We start from the raw sequence: 21,695 nt of genomic DNA on the forward strand, positions 1-21,695 counted from the left end.
TTATATTATATATTATATATTATATAATACCTAGTATAAAAAATATTATTTTTTACATTTTTACGATTATTTCTGAAATTTCTCATTACAACTTTTTTTCTTCTACATTTAGGATTTTATTATATTATATAATAAAAAAGCTTATTTTGTTTACTTTAAAATGGTGTATTACAAAAAAATTCTAGGATAACTTTTAAATAAGATATTATTTTTCAAAATGTAAGAAGTAGGATCTTTGATTTTAGGATTATTTTTTAAATTTCTCATTATAACTTTTTTTTTCTTGTACATGAATATGCTATATATTGCTCAATAAAGAGGGCTTACTTTCTGTTCTTTAAAATGGTGTATCGTCTATATTTAAATAATGGAAACCGAGTGATTCTTTGATATTTTTACCTGTATTATTTAAAGTTATTTCTTTTACAAAAATTACATAAACATTAGTCTTAGAAAACATCACTGTAGTTAAAATTATTTAAACGTTGAAACGTTAAAAAAACTTTCAAAATCAAAGTCCATCTCTTCGTTAGCATTAACTTCAATATCTTCCTCTGACACCTCAGATATCTTAGAGTTCCCACAATAATTAGTACCCATGCACATTTGCACATGCGCCCTTTGCAGAATATTGAACAACTAATTCCTATCTTCCTACAACAGCAGTTTTTTGTACATCCTTTGGTACATTTACATGCTATTTTTTCAAGCAAAGCTTGTGGTGCATGAACTTTGACAGTAAATATCGGAATTAATCCATATTTTGAAGTTCGCCCGGCCGAATCAAGTGCATCCAAAGTATTACCTATGAAAAATAAGATTCTATCATAAAACACAATCACATAAAAAAAATATTGAGAAATTTAAAAAATAATCCTAAAATCAAAAATCGTTGCAAGTACGTATTACATTTTGAAAAAGCATATCTTATTCAAAAATAATCATAGAATTTTTTATAATACATCATTTTAAAGTTAACAGAATAAGCTTTCTTTTTTATTATATAATATATACCTAAATGTAGAAAAAAAAGTTATAATGGGAAATTTAAAAAATAATCGTAAAAAATATAAAAACTCGTTAAAAGTATAAAATCTTGAAAAAGATAACCTCTTTAAAACGTAAAAAGTCGTACAACATTATACAGTAGAACATTTTAAAGGTAATTTGTTTCTATTCCTCTTACATGTACCATTGCATATGCCTAAAGTTACGTAGAAAAAAGTTACAGAACAATATTTGCGAAATAACAAGGAAAATTGCCCAAAATTGCTGTGAGTGGCGAATTTAAAAAAATCATATTTCGAAAACTGTACATCCTAATGACCTCTACTAAACATCATTTTAGAGAGAAAATATGTAAGTTTTTTTTCTTTGAAGCAATGTCTATACCTATATCCCTGTGGACAAGGGATATGGGACAAAAAACAAAATTTCTTTCTTTTGGGTTTTCATGTCCTTTTTCTTTTGAATATATTTTTGTAAAAAAAAGTATCTTTGACTTTAAAAAGTTATATTTAGATAGGAAATTTAACCAGGAACAATTTTTATGTAGATATGTTTGTACCAAAAGTGCATAGAACTCACCCTAATGTAACCTGTGCCCAGGGACTAATTCACTTATTTCTCAAAAACGCACCCCTTTAAATGGTAGCACTCCGCGGTTTTTTCATATATAGAGATTCATTGACCATATGAAATAATAAAACCCCGTTAACGTTGTAGTTCCTTTCTATAGTACATAATCAATAGCCTATAATTGCTAATCAAGCGTGCGCGACACTATTTTCCACCGACAGTATGGTGCAAATGAAAGGAATAAATTCGTTATTTCGTAAATTGGCGACTTTAAGGAAAAATCCCAAAACAGGTCGATTTTTATTTTCAAGTTATGATATTGTGGCATATAGTTTATACTAGTGACGTCATCCGTCTGGGCGTGATGACGTAATCGATGATTTTTTGAAATATGAATAGGGGTCGTGTGGTAGCTCATTTGAAAGGTTCTTTCATTCTCTATTCAGTAATGTAACAATTTACATAAATATTTATAAAGGGTGTCCAAAAACTTTTATTAAATTAAATTATTTGACAAAAAAAGAAGTAGAAAGACCCTGTATAAATAATTGTATAAATGTTTATATTACTGAATAGAGAATTGAAGAACCTTTCAAATGAGCCAGCACACGACCCCTATTCTCATTTAAAAAAATCATCTATTACATCATCACGCCCAGATGGATGACGTCACTAGTATACCACATATGCCACAATATCATAACTTAAAAATAAAAATTGACCTGTTTTGGAATTTTTCCTTAAAGGCGCCGGTTTACGAAATAACGAATTTATTCCTTTCATTTGAGGTGGAAAATAGTGTCGCGCACGCTTGATTAGCAATGAAAAAACAAAGGAGTTTTGAATATTGTATTGCAAAAATCTCTTTGGGATTTCATCAATCGATGTTTAAATAATAATATACCTACCTTGGCAACATTAAAATTTTCAGTTTTTCACATAGTTTTTGAGGGTTAAAAATGGCCGATATCGCAATTTTTCAATTTTTAATCGCTTATAATATGTCAAAAACTATCAATTTTAGAGAAATGTTACTAAATACCTTTTCTGTTTGGAATGATCCTGAAATACGCAAAAAACTTTGTTCCATGCAAAAAAAATTATTTTAGAAAAAAATCAAAACAAAAACGTTTAAAAAATTTTTGACCCACTTTTGGTCCTGGCAACATGAAAATTTGTTAAAAGTAAAGAAAAGTAAAAAAAAGTAAACTTTTTGAGTAAAATTATGCAAAAAATCCGAATCGGAATATTTTGCCTAGCGGATGCGCAGTGGCTTTTTGAACTACATACAGTGTAGGTTAATCAACCAATGAGTATTTTAATCACTGGTCTATAAGAAGTAATCACCATCAACATAGCAAAAAAGTGACAGGATCTGACAGTTATTAAAAATAATTATTCATAAAGGCGAAATGGTTAGACAGGTGTAAAGTAATGTATAAAACTTAATCACCTTTTCGTCATACACCTCATAAAATCGACATCTTCGATATTTTAAAAGTAAACATAGATAAGAAAAGGATACTAGTATTAGATAGATTTTTACGACCTCACAAAACATTTTATTTGTTAGTGTACCTATGTGTAAACGTTTTGCTTCATATCGATGGTTTTTTCACGATTTCACTTATGATGAAATTTCCAATAATTGTATTTTTTGTTGTCTTTTGCTGTGGGTAAGTAGATATTGTGTTATCCATTCCATATTTCATTATATTTTGCTAAGGTCTGAAACAGTTATAGTAAACACATTGATCACATTTTTACGACTTTATAAATAAATTACTCAACATTATTATTTTTAATGTTGAGTCTGTAAACAATTAGTCTCTAAAAAACACAGTCTGTAACAATTCAGTAGTAATTTACTTTCATTTTAGCTCTCATTATAACGTTGAGTAGGTATAGTAAATACGTTATTAATGTTGTAAAAATTTGCAATAAATTTATTGTTAACAAACAATAAACAACTGGTTAACAGTCTTTAGCAGTTCTCTATCTTTGTCGACACTACTTAGTACTTCCTCATTAGTTTTTCTTGCTGTCAAGGTACCTTCAGCATCCGTCAATTAATACACATTTCCAATGCTACAATGCTGCTCATGGTTGATACTTTTACTGTTCACACTTCTGCATCATACAAAAGTACAGACCAAACATAACACTTAAAACTATTCTTTTTCATAATCGTAAACAGAGATGTTCATTGCAAAAAATGACTTCATTTTCATAAAAGTTGTGTTAGTCATTGCTAGAGCTCGGGAAATATGCACTTAAAAATCCTAAAATAGGCATGCGAATATGCACAAAAAACAGTTGAAATATGCACTAAAATGTGCTTTTATGAATTTAATGCATATAAATATAAAAAGCAGTAATCCTTGTTTTGGTATTTAATTATTTATTTTATGCTAATGGCTTTAGATGTCGAGACATTTAAGCTAAATAAAAAAATATTTATTGCAATTTTCATTACCTACATCATTATATTTATTTATTCTTTATATTTATCATCATCTTTCTTTATTATATTAACATTACAATTAAAACTATACATTATTAAATTTTTTTCCTAAGTTTTCTACAGAAAAAACTGAATCGTCTATCTAATAATAATTGTTTATACACGGAAAATTTCACATTAAAAAAATTTCTACTTCACATGAAGTTAAAGGAGCAAACTTAAAATATTGTACAATTGAGAGTTCTACCTATAAAATTAAATTATCTTCACATTTCCCCATCTTAATAATATTATTTATTTGAATTATTTTTTGACATCTCTCATTTGTCTTTAACACCGTGCAGAATTTTTGATAGGTACACTTTGTTGGTTTCCCCAAGGTGTTTAATTTTTTTTATTTAATTGATAATTTCATTACTTTGGTCTAATGAAATGTTTCGCTTTTTTAATTTAATAATTGGTTCATAGTACATTCTTTCACTGTTTTTGCTGTAAAATTTAAAGAACCGCTTGTATTGACATGCAATTTGGCATACGCATAGCTAACATGTCTAAGAAAGAAAGTGATATGGTGCCGATGTGTGCTTTTGTCCTGGGGGTGAGTTTCACCCCATCTCCGGGGTGAAAAAATATATGTCCATGATAAGTCCCGAAACGGATACACTAACTAATTTTAAGCAACTTTTGTTTTATAGAATTTTTTCACCAAATCAATACTTTTCGAGTTATTTGCAAGTGAATATGTTCATTTTTCAACAAAATAACCATATTTTTAGACGGTTATTCGCAAATAACTCAAAACGTAAGCATTTTGTCGAAAAAATTATTCTTAACAAAACTATAGCCTATAAAAAAATGAAAAAAAAAAACGTGTATATTAGGTCTCTATACCTAGCAAAAGCAGAGTTATAGCTAATGAAAAATAGGTTCATATTCGAAAAATTCCAAATAGAATAATTGAATGTGAAATTTCCAAATAATGAAGCACTCTTGGGGAAAGCACATTAAACTTTTTAAAGTGTTTAAAAAAGCTTTATTTCTGCTTTGATAAAAAAAATTCTAACATCAAATGTAAGCAAAATACACTCAAAATAAAGTTGGTCCCTTTTGTTTTGGCAAACAAAATCAGGAAGATCACCCCCCAATTAGCAACTTAAATGAAATTAATCATTACCGCTTCACAAGTTACTTTACTTATGTTGTGTTTATGTGATCTGTAAGTTTTATCGATTCAAAGTGCTTATTTTTAAAAAAAATTTGTTTTAAAATAAAATTTTTAAAAAATTTTAATTTTGAAACAATTTTTTTTAAATAACTTAAAAATTGTTAAATATACCAAAAATCTTAAACAGTAAAAAAAGTCGGCTTTACTTTTCTGAATATTTTGTATTTTTTGTTTTCTGTATGACAAAAATTAGTTAAGATTCGGTGTTTTTAAATTTGCATACACTCGTGATAAGTGACTCGTTCAAACCCTTTTAACTACAGCTCTTTGAAAAATAAGGACTTTGAACCGATGGAACTTAGAGATCATATGATCAATACATACGCGAGCAAAAAACTTGTGAAGTGGTAACAATTAAATTCATTTGAAATGCTAATTAGGGAGTGATTTTCCCGATTTCTTACCAAGAAAAAGCGACCAACTTTATTCTGAGCGTAACTTGTTTACTTTTGATGCTAAAAATTTTTTTAAAAAACAAAAATAAATATTTTTTAAACACTTTAAAAAAGTTAAAATGAGTTTTCCCAAAAAGTGCTTTGTTTTTTGGTTATGGCACGTTAAAATATTCGATTTGGAATTTGACGAATATGAACTTATTTTTCATTAGCTATAACTCTGCTTCTACTAGGTGTATTGACCTACTATATACACCATGTTTTTCACTCTTTTACGTGCTATATTTTTTTTTCGACCAAATACTTACTTTTTGAGTTATTTGCGAAAAACCTTCTGAAAACGTGGTTATTTTGTAGAAATTTAACATATTCACTCGCAAATAACTCGAAAAGTATTAACTTGAAAACTTTAAACTTGGTGAAAAAACTTTATAGAACAAAAGTTGCTTAGAATTAGTCATTTTATCCATTTCCGGACTTATTTCGAATATATATATTTTTCACCCCCAAAAGGGGGTGAAACTTACCCCTAGGGCAAAAGGACATATCGGTACGGTATCACTTTTTTCCTTTGACTTGTGAGCTATGTGTATGCCAAATTTTACGTCAATCTAAGCGGTTCTTTAAAATTTAGAGGTTTTGTATAATATTTTACCTTTAAAGAACGTACTATCAGCAATATTTACAAAATTGGTTTGGATATGTGTCAAATAGTCAAATTACTTTTTAATAACGGTTTTTTTAAAATATCCACACATTTTTTATAGTGCCTGAGGTATCTACATCTAAACTACAAATGCCGTCTAGAATTCCCTCATAATTATCGGTTATGAAATTTACAGAATTAAACCATGTTCCCCATCTGGTTATTACAGGTTCAAGTACTAAAGTCACGTTAGGTAAACGATCCTTATAAACCTGTATTCGCATAAGGTCTTTTAAAAATATTTTTTTATATTTAATATTACAAGGGTATTGACCATTGGAAATTCTGTCCTTACAGTTTCTGCTACTCTATTTAAAGCGTGGGCTAAACAAGTAATAAATTTGAAAAAAATATTTTTAAATTTTAACTAATTTTTTTTACTAACAAAATGTGACCGCATATTGTAGAGTCCCCTTGGTCTCCTTTATTCGTCGTTTCCTTGTCTTATAAATTGTAAAAGACAGAGATTAAGGATGTTGCGAGAAAGTGGTTCCACGATAATTTTTAGATTTATTGGTTAGACCTGACACTTCTGAGAATTTCTCTCTAAAAATTTTTCTGTTTGAGTCTGAAAATATGCAATTTTAATAAATGCATATGCACTTATAAAATTTTTCCAAAATATGCAAATATGCACTTAATATGCATTTTGCATATTTCCCCAGCTCTAGTCATTGGTATTCTGCGTTTTATTTCTATGCCTGGATCTTTTTTTTTTTGGGAGGTGAGAATCTTCAAAAGACCGTCTCGGAAGGTGTCCCAGGTGTGTCGGATTCAGTCCGGCACGCTTCACCGCGGGCCAAGGCCGCCTACCGACTAAACTCACCCCCTCTTTCTCCAGCCGACGGGTCTGGAACCGCACTTAGCGTGCATATCTGACCCGCCGGCCTTACTCTTAACTCCCCTCCGGCACTCTTCGCGTGCATTCCATGAGTTTGGCGGCCTCCTAGCCTCCCCCCGCAAGAGCCTCACGCCAGACCGGCCGGTGAAGCAACCGTCCAGCGCAAACCTCACGCGGGTGGGGCGATCGGGATGCCCCCCCCACGATGGAACTAGTAAAACAGAACCAGTTGGTAATTACGAGCAACGCCAAACATTCTTACTTTCATCAATTCATTCATTCAATACACACATGCATTAAAAATCTCAGACTTAAAACAAGGAGGCAGTTGGCGTATGTTGGATGTAAAAGGTCCTCCCCGTGAGCTGCCCCAGGACGGACAAGGGTATAACAAGGAAAACATACATCAAAACAGAAACAAAACGATAAACACAAGAGGCACTCAGCCTGAGTAGAAGGTAAAAGTCCCCTACTGAATGCCCGAGACATGAACAACAGTTAAATAAGATTAGAATAAAAACGGTAAAATGTTATATAAATAAAATTGATAAATAAATAAATAGATCGATAAAACATAATAAATAAAATAAAATAAATGCAGTCAGTGTAAATTGGATGTAAAGGGTCCTCCCCCGCTGACTGCCTTGCATGATACAAACACGTTAAAAAGTGAATAAAAAAATGAATAATGACGATTTGTCATCCCGCTTGCAGACGCCTCTCTTTTTCCTCTTTATGCTTGATTGTCTTGGTGACAAAAGCAATGATCAGATCGAAGTCTCTCTTGCTATCGATAGCTTTATCGATTAGCTCATGAGGCTCACCTAGAGGGGATTCCAGACCCAGCTGCAGCTCGGTGCGCCCCGCGTGATATGCAGGGCACTCAAACACAACATGCTACGCGTCATCCACCACTCCACAGTCTGGACATAGATCGTCCCCGGTCTTCCCTATACGATAGGTAAATTTCCTAAACGATCCATGCCCCGTCAAGAATTGTGTGAAGTAATAGTTGACGCGCCGATGCCGGCAATCGTACCATCTCACCACATCCGGAATCAGGGATCTCGTCCAGGCTGCCTTCTCGACTTCGGCTGCCCATTCCCTCTGCCACATCTGTAGACTTCTCGTCCTTTCCTGTGGTCCTGAACCAATTGCCTCCTTGCCCCTTTGGTACATTCGGACTCTTTCTCCGGCCAGGATGTGCACCGGTACAGCACCAGCCACCACCTGTAAGGCAATGTTTGATACGGTTCTGTACGCGCTGCACACCCTGATCAGAGGTTTTCTCTGGGCCCTAAGAAGCATGTCTTTGTACTTGCTCATTCATAGGACCTCGTGCCACACAGGGGCCCCGTATAAAACTATAGATAGGATTGATTGTGGCATCACCGTTCTTTTCTGGGATCCTGGACCCCCTATATTTGGGGCATCAGCTTATTTAGTGTGAAGGTCCTTTTTTCTCCTTCCGTCATGCCTCCTGTACGTGTTGTCCGAATGCAATCCTGTCGTCGAATATTATACCTAAATATTTCACTGTCTTCTGGGGTCTTATTGCGGAGCCTTTGTATTCAAATCTAATATCATTTCTTTTTCTCGGCCCCCTCAAGATTATGGCTTCCGTCTTCTCTACTGCTAACTTTAGGTCGTTTCTTTCTATCCAAGCCGCGGTCTTTCGTATTGCTCTATTAACTTTTTCTATTATTCCCCCATTCGTGTCGTCTTCGATTAGTAAAGCTAGATCGTCCGCGTATGCAATCGCTCTTACTCCTCTCTCCTTGTTAACTTCTAGTACCCCATTATATAATATATTCCATAGTAAGGGTCCCAGGACTGACCCCTGGGATACTCCCGCGGTCATCTCTTTCTTCTTTTTTTTTTCGATATGCATACGGTTCTGTCAGATAAGTAGTCCTTTATTATGTTGGACACATATTCTGGGGCCCATTCGACGATTCTGTCTACTATAAGGCCCCAGTTTGCTGAGTTAAAAGCATTTTTTATGTCCAACAGAACAAGGACCACCCATCTCCTCTTGCTTGTTTTTGCCGCGTCCCTTATCCAGGTCGCGGCGTCGACTGTCGATCTACCTTTACAAAACCCATACTGTTGATTTGATAACACTCTCTCATCTTCCAACATGCCTTCCAGCCTCTTCCTGATAAGTCCCTCATAGAACTTACCAAGGCAGTCCAGGAGGCAAATTGGCCGATAAGAAGATGCTGAATCGGGGGGTTTCCCAGGCTTCAGGAGAAGAACTAGGTTCGCCTCCTTCAAGTCCCTGGGAAACTCTTGTTTCTGCAGTAGGTCGTTATATATTCTTCTGATCAAGTCTGGTTTCTCAGTTGCTACTATCTTAATTGCCTCTGGTGGCAGCCCGTCGGGGCCGGGAGCTTCCCCGTCTTCATTTCCTGACCAGCGGTTCGTATTTCCTCTTCTGTAAACTCCTCTACCATTGTTGGAAATATTTTTATAAAATTCTGGGTTTGCTTGGTGGGGAAGAGGAGTTCAGCTGATTCCATCCGCTGGTCTTCGTCAAGTTTATATGGGGCCATGATCCTTCAACGTCTTCATGGTAATTTTATATGCGTCGCCCCATATATCGTCTTCCAATGCTTTTATAAGGGTCTGCCACTTCTCTTTTTTTTCCTGTCTTATTTTTTTATTTAGGGTTCTGTTTAGATCTTTGTATATTTCATTCAGCTCGAGGTTGCCCTGGCTTCTCGTGTAATTCCTACGAGCTCTGAGGCATCTTTCCCGTAGACCTTCTATCTCATCCGTCCACCAGTAGGGGGATTTTCCTTTCTCTTCACGGTGGCCAACTTTGCAGCATTTTCTAGTGCTCTTCTCAATTGGCCAAGGTCAGAAATCTCTTCCTCATTGATCTTTCTGACCTCCGATAGGTACTTTTGTTGAAATAGATTTCCGTGTGACCTATCGACCGCCTTACTCCCCCTTTTACCTTTATTTCATATTTTATGTAACGCTGGTAGGTGAATAATTGATCGTCGAGGACATCCCACTCGTGTACTCTTCTGGATAATCCCTTACTCGCGAACGTGACATCAATGTGTGTTTGGCTGGCCCCCCTCACGAAGGTTGGTTTATCATTGTTTAATACTTGGAGGCCAGCCTGGGCTATCCATTAATTCCACAGTTCCCCCTTTTTGTCGTTTATGGGGGAACCCCATAACCTTGATTTCGCATTTATGTCCCCGGCGATCAGAATTTCTTTTTCATTCGTGGCGGCGTTCATTATTTCATCTACAATGGATTTGTATCTCAACATAGGGATGTTGGGAGATATGTAACATGCCAGGAGGCAGAAATCCCTCAACCTAATGAGGATATGGTTTCCCCCCTGACGATGCTCCGCACCCCCACATCCCCGTTTTTAATGAGCATCGCCACATTTTCTCCGTCATCCTGGACCCAACCACCGCCTGAGGTAATCTTCTTGTTTGGTTCTGGGACGATGAGCAGGTCTGTTTCTAACTTGCAGGCTTTTGCGTGGACAAGGCCGTGCGCACGGCGCGCTCTGCCCACGTTCACCTGCAATATCCGTACACCAGGTTGATCCTTGAGGTCCATTTTGGTTCAGTTCCCTGAGGTCGTTACTGAGTCGGATTCCCGTCTCGTCAATAAATGAAAATACCTAAGAACTAAAATAAATAAATAAATAAGTGTAGATAAAATAGATAAATAGAGTAAATAAATAAAATTTGTATAAATATACATAAAATAGATAGGGTTTTTATAAATAAAATTTTTCGTTAAATAAAAATAAATAAATATAAATTTAATAATAATATAAATAAATAACAATGCATCAAGTCTATTTTTTCTCGTAGATGTTTCAAACGAAACCCTGCGAGAGATGGTCTCCTGTGCCACCTTTTCGAATTTTTTTTCTTTTTTCTACGAATTTCTTAGAGGGCTCCCTTTCTCCGCTCTGCCATATACGCACGCCCTATAGGCTGGGCATATCATTCGATCAATGCGGTGCCCTTCTTCTTTACACGTCAGGCAGTAGGCAATGCTGCTACACTGCACCGCCATGTGACCGCTGTTAAAGCAGTTGTAGCAGCACGCTACCCTGCTTTCACCCTTACATTCATGCCTGGATCTAGTTGGTCCGTTATGACAGTTCCTAAATAATATGTCATTTTATGAACTTTTTCAACTTGGACTCCATTTAATTGACAAAAAAAGTGATTTTTTTAATTTCTTTAATTCAAAATACATTTTATTGCTATCAGAAAACAGAAAAAAAAGTTTGTTTGACACATAAACATTGCTGTTCGCCTAAATTTAATGTTCAATCTGCCAAGAGGTAGGTGGGTGAAGCTTGTACATTGAATTTAAGCGAAAAGCAATGTTTATTCGTTAAATAAACATTTTTTTGTCTTCTGACGGCAGTAGAATAGATTTTGAATTAAATAAATTACAAAAAATATTTTTTTGTGTCAACTAATTTAATTAAAATAATGTTTTTGGCCACCCTCTATTAATAATTATATTAACATTTATATTACTGAGTAGAGAATTGAATAATCTTTCAAATGAGCTAGCATAGGACCCCTATTCTCATTTAAAAAAATTATCGATTACGTCATCACGCCCAGATGGATGGCGTCTCTTAGAGTTTATACTAGACTAGTATGATATATATGCCAAAAACTCATAAGTAAAAAATAATAAAGTTTCAGAATGTTTTCTTAGTCACCGGTTTACGAAATACCGAATTTATTCCTTTCATTTGCACCATACTGGTCCATACTGTATATTATATAGGTACTTATTTACTTTTTTATTTGGGAAATAAGCCACAATTTTCGTTTGAAATTAATTTATTTTGCGTTTGGACTTCCACTTCGAAAATCGTTATCAAAATACAAAACATTAATAAATTAAAAACATTTTGTTTTGGTGCTTGGTAAAAAAATTCTTCTAATAATTTAATTTTATCTGACTCGTTCATATTGACAATACAGACATATATTATACATTTTAAAATAGACGAAAAAATATTTTTTTTTAATTAAATTAATTCAAACAAAAAGAAGAAATCAGGCAATGTATTTCATTCAAAATACACTTTACTGCTGTCAGAAAACAGAAAAAAAGTGTTAGTGCGACAAATAAACATTGTTTTTCGCTTAAAGTAAATTTTTAAACTGACAAGAGAGAAGCAGGTGGTTGGCAGCTTGAACATTGAATGTAATAGACCTGGATCCCGCGTACCAAAAAAGTTGATTAATAGCAAGCTGAAAATTTGTTAATAGCTTAACCGTATCAAGTCGGACAAACCTTGATGTACGGTAACACTGGAACAGAGAAAGTGTTAATTGTGGAACAGGTTAAAAATTTGGAACGTCAGACTACGAAAATTGATTTGTTACCATTTCATTAAACTGTCATGCAAAGATCAGACTGGTGTTTATCACCAACTGGAAATTTTAATGAGTGGAACACAAAGAAAATGTCAAATGACAGGAATCATGTTAGTTAGTGATAGCAGTCTGATTTTTGCATGAGAGTTTAATGAAAGGGTAACAAATCAATTGGATGTTCTGTCCGACAAAATACATGAGACGTTTTCGTAATCTGACGTTCCAAATTTTTAAACTGTTCCACAATTAAAACTTCCCCTGTTCCAGTGTTTCCGTACATCAAGGTTTGTCCGACTAGACATCGTTAAGCTATTAACAAATTTTCAGCTTTCTATTAATCAACTTTTTTTTGGTACGCGGGATCCAGGCCTATAAGCGGAAAGCAATGATTAATTACGTTATAAAAATAAACATTTTTTCTGTTTTCTGAGAGCAGTAAAATGTATTTTGAATTAGATAAATTACATACACTTTTCTTTTTGTATCAATTAATTTAATGTAAAAAAAATTGTTTCGACACCCTGTTTAAATAATTATGTTAATATTTCTATTATTTAATGGATAATTAAATAGCCTTCAAATCAGCTAGCACACGACTCCTATTCCCATTTTATAAAATCATCGATTACGTCCTCACGACCAGATGGATGAATGCTCAAACTACATATATTGAGAAATCCACTCACCATCACCTCTTGGTGTTTCAGATCGTACTTCAAACTGTATATGAAATAGTGTAATGCCATTTAAAGTACCACTATTCCCATTTTAAAAAAATCATCGATTACGTCATCACGCTCAGATGGATGAAATCAAAAGTAGTAATTTCATTACATAGGCTTCTCAACGTAGAAGCCCTTCATTTTGATACACTTAGTATTTATTTCTTTTCCTTACTTCTGTTGGAGTCTATCTTTTCTCTTTACTTTCACTCCAACAGAAGTTTTCTTATTGTTACATTGGCCATTTGCCATTTGCCACTGGCCATTTATATGCCAAAAAATCATAATTTAAAAATAAAAATCCAACCTGTTTTGGGATTTATTTCCAAAATCGCTCATTCATGAAATAATTAATGTATTTCATTTGGCTTTAACACACTATACATATACCATTCTACATAATGTATTTGTATATTATAACAATATGTACATACGAGTATATCAAAATACTTATTGAACACTACAAACTATGGAAGGACGTACGATATCTAATTAGTTCGTTTTTTTTTGTTTTAGGCTTTCGAAATCTTCAATATGTAGCATAAACGATTCGAAAATTTTCTGTGCAGGCATGGAAGAAACTGATTTTTATTCGAATATGATTGTTACCATTGCATCACAAGACATAGTTGATTTGTCAATAACCAATTCTTCAATTAGCGGTTTGAACTCAGCAATGTTTCAGAAGTACCAATACGTACAAACCCTCTCTATAACACACACTAAACTTAAATATATAAAAGAAAGAACTTTTCATAGCCTAGATAACTTACAAGTTTTGAATTTGTCGCATAATTGTATAGACAGTTTTAATTTTAAGGCATTATCAAGTATAGGCAACTTAACTTCATTAGATCTTTCATATAATAAGTTAGAGTCTATATATAATTTTAATTTAAACTCATTTAATTCACTAGTTCTTAACATCTCAGACAACAAAATGACAAACTTAGAACCAGAATTTATTCAGAAACTTAACATGAGCAATGATTTTTATATAATAATAAACAATAACCCTTGGAACTGCAGTGAAAGTAAATGGCAGAAATATTTAAGTCCGGCCTTATTACTTGCCTTTTGTTTGTACCCACAAGATAGTAGAGAGAATGATGAACAAACATATTATAAAAACGCCGTATTTCAAGCCGTGGAAGATAATACAAGCCGTGTTTTTCCAACACAAGAGGAAAATAATATTGTAGTGCAATTCTTGGAAGAGAATACGACGCGTATTCAAATGCCACAGAACAATACAATTAATTGTAATTACCTAAAAAATTGTGCCTCGTATTGCGTATATTGGTGTTTAGGAGGTGTATGGATTGGCATTATTTTAGGAAATATTTGTACAATCAAACGATTAATTTTTTCGTCTGCAAACACTCAGGATCAGGAAACTCAGCAACGGTAAGACATAAAAATGGTATGAATTAAAAAAAAATAAATTTTTTATTGCTGCTAATATCCCTTTAGTCCAGAAAGCCACTGCGCATCCGCTAGGAAAAATATTCCGATTCGGATTTTTTGCACAATCTTACTCAAAAAGAACCTCTTTTAACAAATTTGCATGTTGCCAGGACCAAAAATGGGTCAAAAATTTTTTTAAAGTTTTTTTTTTGTTTTTTTCTTAAAATTATTTTTCTTGTATGGAACAAAGTTTTTTTAGGTTTTTTGGATCATTCCAAACAGAAAAGGTATTTAGTGACTTTTCTCTAAAGTTAATAGTTTTTGACATATAAGCGATTAAAAATTGAAAAATTTATCTATATCTCTCTACCGGCGCTTAGCTTTCTCTCTAGCATAATATAACGGCCGCTGCCGCTGTAACTCTGTGTCTGTGTCGTTTTATAACTGCCACCTCTTGGTAGATACGATCACACTCGTACGATAAAGATAGCTAGACCACTGTACTTGATATTGGGTTTACATCCCGAAGCATTAAGCGGCATATACCTAGCCTGGTCTATGGTTAATATGTCTATGTATAAAACACAGATATTTAAATTTCTTCGTATTATTTATACGTGTTCTTCTACTTTTTTGACGTGTATTTTTGACATCTTCCGATATTGCTAATTTGACTAAATATTCCGTTTCCTTCATATTTATTTCTAGACTCACTTTTCTGTATTCCCCATTTAGTTTTCTTACCACGTAGCTGATATCTTCCTCTTGAGTTTCGTCTGCGAAACACATGTGTAGAGATCATCGCCCCTTATCGGTATCTCCATAAGGGAATTCCCATACTAGTTTGTTCAGGACGTTAAATAGTCCAGAAAGCCACTGCGCATCCGCTAGGAAAAATATTTTGATTCGGATTTTTTGCACAATCTAACTCAAAAAGGACTCCTTTTAACAAATTTGCATGTTGCCAGGACCAAAAGGTGGTCAAAAATTTTTTAAACGTTTTTTTTTGTTTTTTTCCTAAAATTATTTTTTTTTGCATGGAAAAAGTTTTTTTAGGTTTTTTGGATCATTCCAAACAGAAAAAGTCTTTAGTGATTTTTCTCTAAAAATGATAGTTTTTGACATATAATCGATTAAAAATTGAAAAATTGCGAAATCGGCCATTTTTAACCTTGAAAAACTATGTGAAAAACTGAAAATTTGAATGTAGGTAGATATTCTTTAAACATCGATTTCTGAAATCCCGAAGAGTTTTTTGCAATACCATATTCAAAATTCCTTTTCTGTTTTTAATTGCTAATCAAGCGTGCGCGACACTATTTTCTACCGTTGCATGTGTATACAGTATGGTGCAAATGAAAGGAATAAATTCGTTATTTCGTAAACTGGCGGCTTTAAGAAAAAATCCCGAAACAGGTCGATTTTTATTTTTAAGTTATGATATTGTGGCATATATGTTATACTAGTGACGTCATCCAATAGGGGTCGTGTGCTAGCTCGTTTAAAAGGTTATTAAATTTTCTATTCAGTAATATAAACATTTAGGTATATAATTATTTATACAGGGTGTCCAAAAAATTTTTATTAAATTAAATTATTTGACACAAAAAGAAGTAGGACACCCTATATAAATAATTATGTAAATGTTTATAATACTGAATAGAGAATTGAAGAACCTTTCAAATGAGCTTATAATAGTCCAGGATTACTAGGGCTATCTTCTCCCGGTAAGGGTGGTTAACCCTTATCCGAGGGGTGGAATGATTAATAGTCGTTTCACTGTTGAAGTTGTTTTATTATACTCGCATGAGTACAAGCTGGTAGCAACCTACGTAACGTCGTCTCGCGGAGTGTAGATGACACTATCTTTTAATGTGAATAATCTTACATCTAATAAAATAGAATGACGAATGTGGAATGTGTAATGAGGATTCCCTTATTATGTTTTGGTTGTATAAATATATTTAAAAGTGCAAAGTCAGCGTCGACCCTGAAAAGTGTTTATAGTGGCTGTATGTATAATTACACCTCACGATCTAGGTCAACAATGTTTATGTAACGAAAGAAGGTTGGAATTGTTTATGATGACATTTAAATAACCGAAAGAAATTAGCGTAGATAATTAAAGGGTGTTTTTAAAAGATATCTAATGAGTACAGATGAATTCTTGTACACCTTTCCCTCCTAAGAATTTTCTGACTACGGGCAGAAAATTTTGCAAGTAGTGCTACCAACCCATACTGTGTTGTAATCAATACAAAAAATTTATTTTATATACAAACTTCCTAAAACTACGTAAATACATAAATAAAAATAAAAATGTTCGTTTAACAACATTGTTTCATCACACTTGACACTCACTGTGTTTTCGGATTGTAAGCATATTATAATCTATTCTTATGTATTTCCTTGATTTTATTGTTTTCTATTCTGATTTTACAATTAACGTTATTTACTTCTGTTATTGTGAAAGGACCTACATAAAGACTATCAAACTTACCATTCTCTTCCCTTTTTACCAGGACTAGGCCTCCTATTTTAAAGTTTTGAGGTGTTGCTTTGAGCTTATTCTTTTCTTGCCGCTCTTTTTTGTGTTTTAATAAGAAGGTTCTGGCTCTCTCGTGTGCGCTTTGTAGTTTGTATCGTAACTCATTGTAGTAGGCATCTATATTGTAACATGGTTGAATCTCCTGTGTAAGGTCTTCCGGTAGGTTAACCTTCCTGCCATATAGCAGTTCGAACGGTGTGTATCCATGATACGCGTTAGGGGTTGTATTGTAGTAGTATGTGAACATTCTGCAACACACATCCCAATTTTCTCTGTCTTCGTCTATGAATGCTCTTACGTACTCGTTCAACGTTCTGTGTAGTTTTTCGCAACTTCCAATGGACTGTGGGTGGTATGCCGTTGAAAAGTTGTGCTCTATTTTTAATAGCTTTGTTAATTCCTGCATTACTTCGTTCTTATACTCTGTGCCTTGGTCTGTTCTTATTTGCTTCATGAGTCCGTATGTTGGTATGAAATGATCAAAGATTCCTCTTGCTATTGTCTCTGCTTCTTTATTGCACACTGGTATGCTGACCGCGTATTTTGTCAGTTCACACAACATTGTGATACAGTATCTATTACCTTCATTACTTCTAGTGAATGGACCTATTGTATCTATGTATACTACGTCCCATGGTTTGGAAGATGTGTCCGATATCACGAACTCTTCGACATGTGTTCTTTTCGGTTTGTTAATTTGACATTTGTGGCATTGTTTAACGTATTTTCTTACGTCTTTTTCCAAATTTTTCCATCGGAATCTTGCCTTTAGCTTCTTTATTAGTCTATTATTCCCTACGTGTCCTCCGAACATCGGGTGATTATGGTATTCTTCTATTAATCTGTGTTTTTCTTTGTCATCTTTTATTGTTTCTGTTACTTCACATATGTATATTTCTATATTCTGCAATTTTTTATTTCCTTCTTTAATAAATTCATCAATTGTGCACAATTTAAAAATAATATCATTTACGTATATCTTTACTTTACGTACTGCATTCTCTACCGCCAGCTTATCAAGCTGTGCCAACGCTTGGTTTAAATCGAAATGATCCAATCCTGTGGCTATGCTTTTGCTGCATTTTATTTTGTTTTTGGCCCTAATGCTCAGTCTTGGTGAGATTAGTTCTGCTCCAAAGGACAAAATTGGTAGTCTATGCGCCTCTAAATTATTTAGTACCTTCCTTACTGTCTGTTTGGTGGCTTCTGGCTGTAGTGCGAGTTCACTTTCAGCCTTTGTTTGTCTTGCTTCCTTCTCCTTTTCTCTTGCTTGAGCTCTTGTTATAGCTAGTATATGGGTGTTGTCTATGTATAGGTTCTTTAGTTGATGCAATGTTATTCTTGAAAGGCTGTCTGCGTAGTTACTTTTCCCTGTTATATACTCTATTTCGAAGTCATATTCTTCTTGGTCTAATCTGATCCTCGTGAGTTTTGAGGTTGGTTCTTTCATTGCAAATAGGTGTGTCAAAGGTTTATGGTCTGTTTATACTTTGAATGTTGGTGCTCCATATAGATAACATTTAAAATAATTAATTCCCCAATGAATCGCTAGTAATTCCTTAACGATTATAGGTTTATTACATTCTCCTTTACTAAAACTTCTTGATGCATATGCTATAGGTAGGTCTATTCCGTGGTAATCTTGACTTAGGATTGCTGAACAACTCTCATTGGATGCGTCTGTTGTTAGGATAAACTGTTTGTTGAAATCAGGATATTTTAAAATTGGTGGTTTCGTCAGAGATGCTTTAAACTTTTTGAATGCTTTTTCACACTCCTCAGACCAAAAAAATTCTACTCCTTTCCTCGATAATCTGTTGAGTGGTCTGCATATTTCCGCAAAATTTTTAATAAAACGTCTATAATAGTTGCAAAATGCTACAAATCTCTTTGTTTCTTCCGCTGTCTTAGGTGTCGGATATTGTTCAATTGCTGCATACTTCGCTTTGTCGGGTGATACTCCCTCTTGAGAAAACTCATGTCCTAAATATGTTACTTCCCTCCTAAAAATTTGACATTTTCCTGGGTTCAAATTGAATTTTCGACATGTCTCAAATGTCTTTTTCAGGTTGTCTAGGTGATGTTTTTCGGATATTCCAATTACTACGATATCGTCCATGTAAAGAAATGCTTTGTCTGGTGTTAATCCTGAAAATGCTATTGACATCATTCTTGAAAAGCTATTCGGGCTTACATTTAATCCAAAAGGTAAACTGGTAAATTGAAATGCTCCGTTTTCCGAGCTAAACGATGTGTATTTTCTCGATGACTTTTCTAATGGTATTTGATGAAAACCTGACATTAAGTCTATAACTGAAAACCATTTTGCTCTTCCTAGTTGATCTAATATCGAATCTATTCTTGGTAATGGGAATTTGTCTGTAACTATCTTCTTGTTCAATTGTCTAAAATCTATGCATAATCTCCATGCTTTTCCTCCATCTATAGCTTTTTTCGGTACCAGTACTACTGGGCTGTTGTACTCGGATGTAGATGGTTCTATGATTCCTTGGTCTCTTAGTTTTTGTACTTGTCGATTTAATTCCTCTGTTTGCGCATGAGGTGTCCTATAATTCTTGATATATACCGGAGTTTGGTCTTTAACTCTTAGTTTCTGTTCGTAGAAATTGTTACAGGTTAACATATCATGCCTTAGGGCGAATATGTCTGCATATTCTTCGCATAACGATACTAAGTTATCTCGTATATATTCTGGTATATCTAATTTCAGTGATTCTCGTAATTCTTTTTTCCTATCCTTGCTGTCGTTGACTAGTCTATATATATTGAATAGTTTAATGTCCAACGTCCTGATTGTGCTTGCCTCTACATTTACTGTTTCGTATGTTGTGTTCAAAATTTTGATGTATGGATTATTACTTGAAATAATTGCTCTTGCTATGAATATTCCTAGTTGTATTTCTTGTTGCTCCACTATCCTGTCGTTCCTTAGCGTTTGAAAAATTTTGACTATTCTATAAATTTCACATCAGGGTGGTATTATTATGGTGTCATTATCTATATTATCCAGAATTTTCGTACTAATGTAACAATCGTTGTCCTCTTTAATGTGCATTTTAAGGTTTGCGTAGTTCAGTATACATTGAAAGTTAGAAATAAAGTCTCTCCCAATGATTCCGTCTGTTGGAATTGGAAAGTTAGGTTCTACCAATTGAAAGATGTGTTCGAATCGAGTTCCTTTTACTTCTAGTGTTGTCTCAACTTCTCCCATTGTTTGCAACTCTCCTTTAGTGACTCCTTTTATTTTCGCCTTTGTGTTTGGTTTCACCTGTTTCTTCATAAAATCTTGTGAACATTTTAGTATTGAAATATCAGCTCCTGTGTCTATGATAAAGGTGCTTGTGTTTTCAAGGATTCCTGTTTTCATTCGTACAAAGTTCGTTAGGTTCAGGTCGAAGTTGTAAATGTTATATTTTATTTCTGCCTGTGTGCTTCCAACTTCTTGTTCATTCAAAGCCCCAACTGCTGGTTTTCTTGTTCTTCTTGACTGTCCTCTATCTCTAGTAACCTTACGTTCCTGTTACGTCCTCCTCTCTGGTTTCCTCTGTATGTTTGATTGTTAAATTGTCTGTATCTTCTGTTCGAATAATTTCGTTGATTGTCCGTTGCTTCTCCTTCGTTCCGTTGTCCGAAGTTATTTCTTCTTCCTCTGTCATATTTGTTATGGTATCCTCTTCTGTATTGCTGCTGTCCTCTCCTATTCTCGTAGTTTGTCCTATAATTTAAGACTCTTCCTTGTGCATTTTCTTCAGTCGTATCGATCGATAAAAATTTAGATACTACTTCCTGCGGTGATGTAAAGTTACCTGCTTCCAGTATTAACTTAGCTTTCTATGCATTAACGTTTCGTTTCATTGTTGTTACTACTGTTTCCGTCGTATATTTCTTCGCTAACTCCAGTGGCATTCCTTCCGCTATGTATGCTACTTTTAATTGTTCTGCTAACTCTTCCACTTCAGATACGTACACTGCTGTATCTCTATGCCCTTGCCTTTTCTTGGCTAATTTGGCTATTAAATTCTTCGGATTATCACCTCTTAGTTCTTTCTTCAGTGCTTCAGCTATCCGTGGAATCGTATCTTCCGTGGTTATTAAGTTCCTAGCCTTATTGGTAAGTCGTGTTTTTATTAGCGTTACAGCTGTGTCTTCATGACCTTCTGCCAATTTTCCAAGTGGTTCTAATGCGTCCAAAAATGGTTGTAATTTCCCTGCGCTTCCATCGAACTCGTTGGGCAATATCTTGCTTGCGATATTCAAAAATTCATTGATTGTCAGAGCCATGTTTAATATGGTTTTATCTTGTTTTATGTCACCTTTTTCCTCTTTTATTTCGTCGTTAATTATTTCTTCTTCTACTTCCTCGTCGCTTTTTCCTTCTTCTACTTCCTCGTCGAT

At 34.0% G+C, this 21,695-nt stretch overlaps 1 protein-coding gene across 2 annotated transcripts in view; it reads left to right on the forward strand.

Annotated features, from left to right (window-relative positions):
* The first annotated feature begins 2,857 nt into the window (after positions 1 to 2,857).
* LOC114330647 (leucine-rich repeat, immunoglobulin-like domain and transmembrane domain-containing protein 3) overlaps positions 2,858 to 21,695 on the forward strand; it is a 51,135-nt gene continuing 32,297 nt past the window's right edge. For both annotated transcript variants that reach the window (XR_007696201.1, XM_050642871.1), the window contains exons 1-2: positions 2,858 to 3,254; positions 13,841 to 14,731. Coding sequence is in view for 1 of the 2 variants with exons in the window: in XM_050642871.1 (XP_050498828.1) it covers positions 3,208 to 3,254; positions 13,841 to 14,731 (938 nt within the window). In the remaining variant the exon portion in view is untranslated. The remainder of the gene's footprint in view (positions 3,255 to 13,840; positions 14,732 to 21,695) is intronic.

The sequence above is a fragment of the Diabrotica virgifera genome, chromosome 2 (genome assembly GCF_917563875.1).
Source record: "Diabrotica virgifera virgifera chromosome 2, PGI_DIABVI_V3a".
In the NCBI taxonomy this organism is placed as follows: Eukaryota; Metazoa; Arthropoda; class Insecta; order Coleoptera; family Chrysomelidae; genus Diabrotica; species Diabrotica virgifera.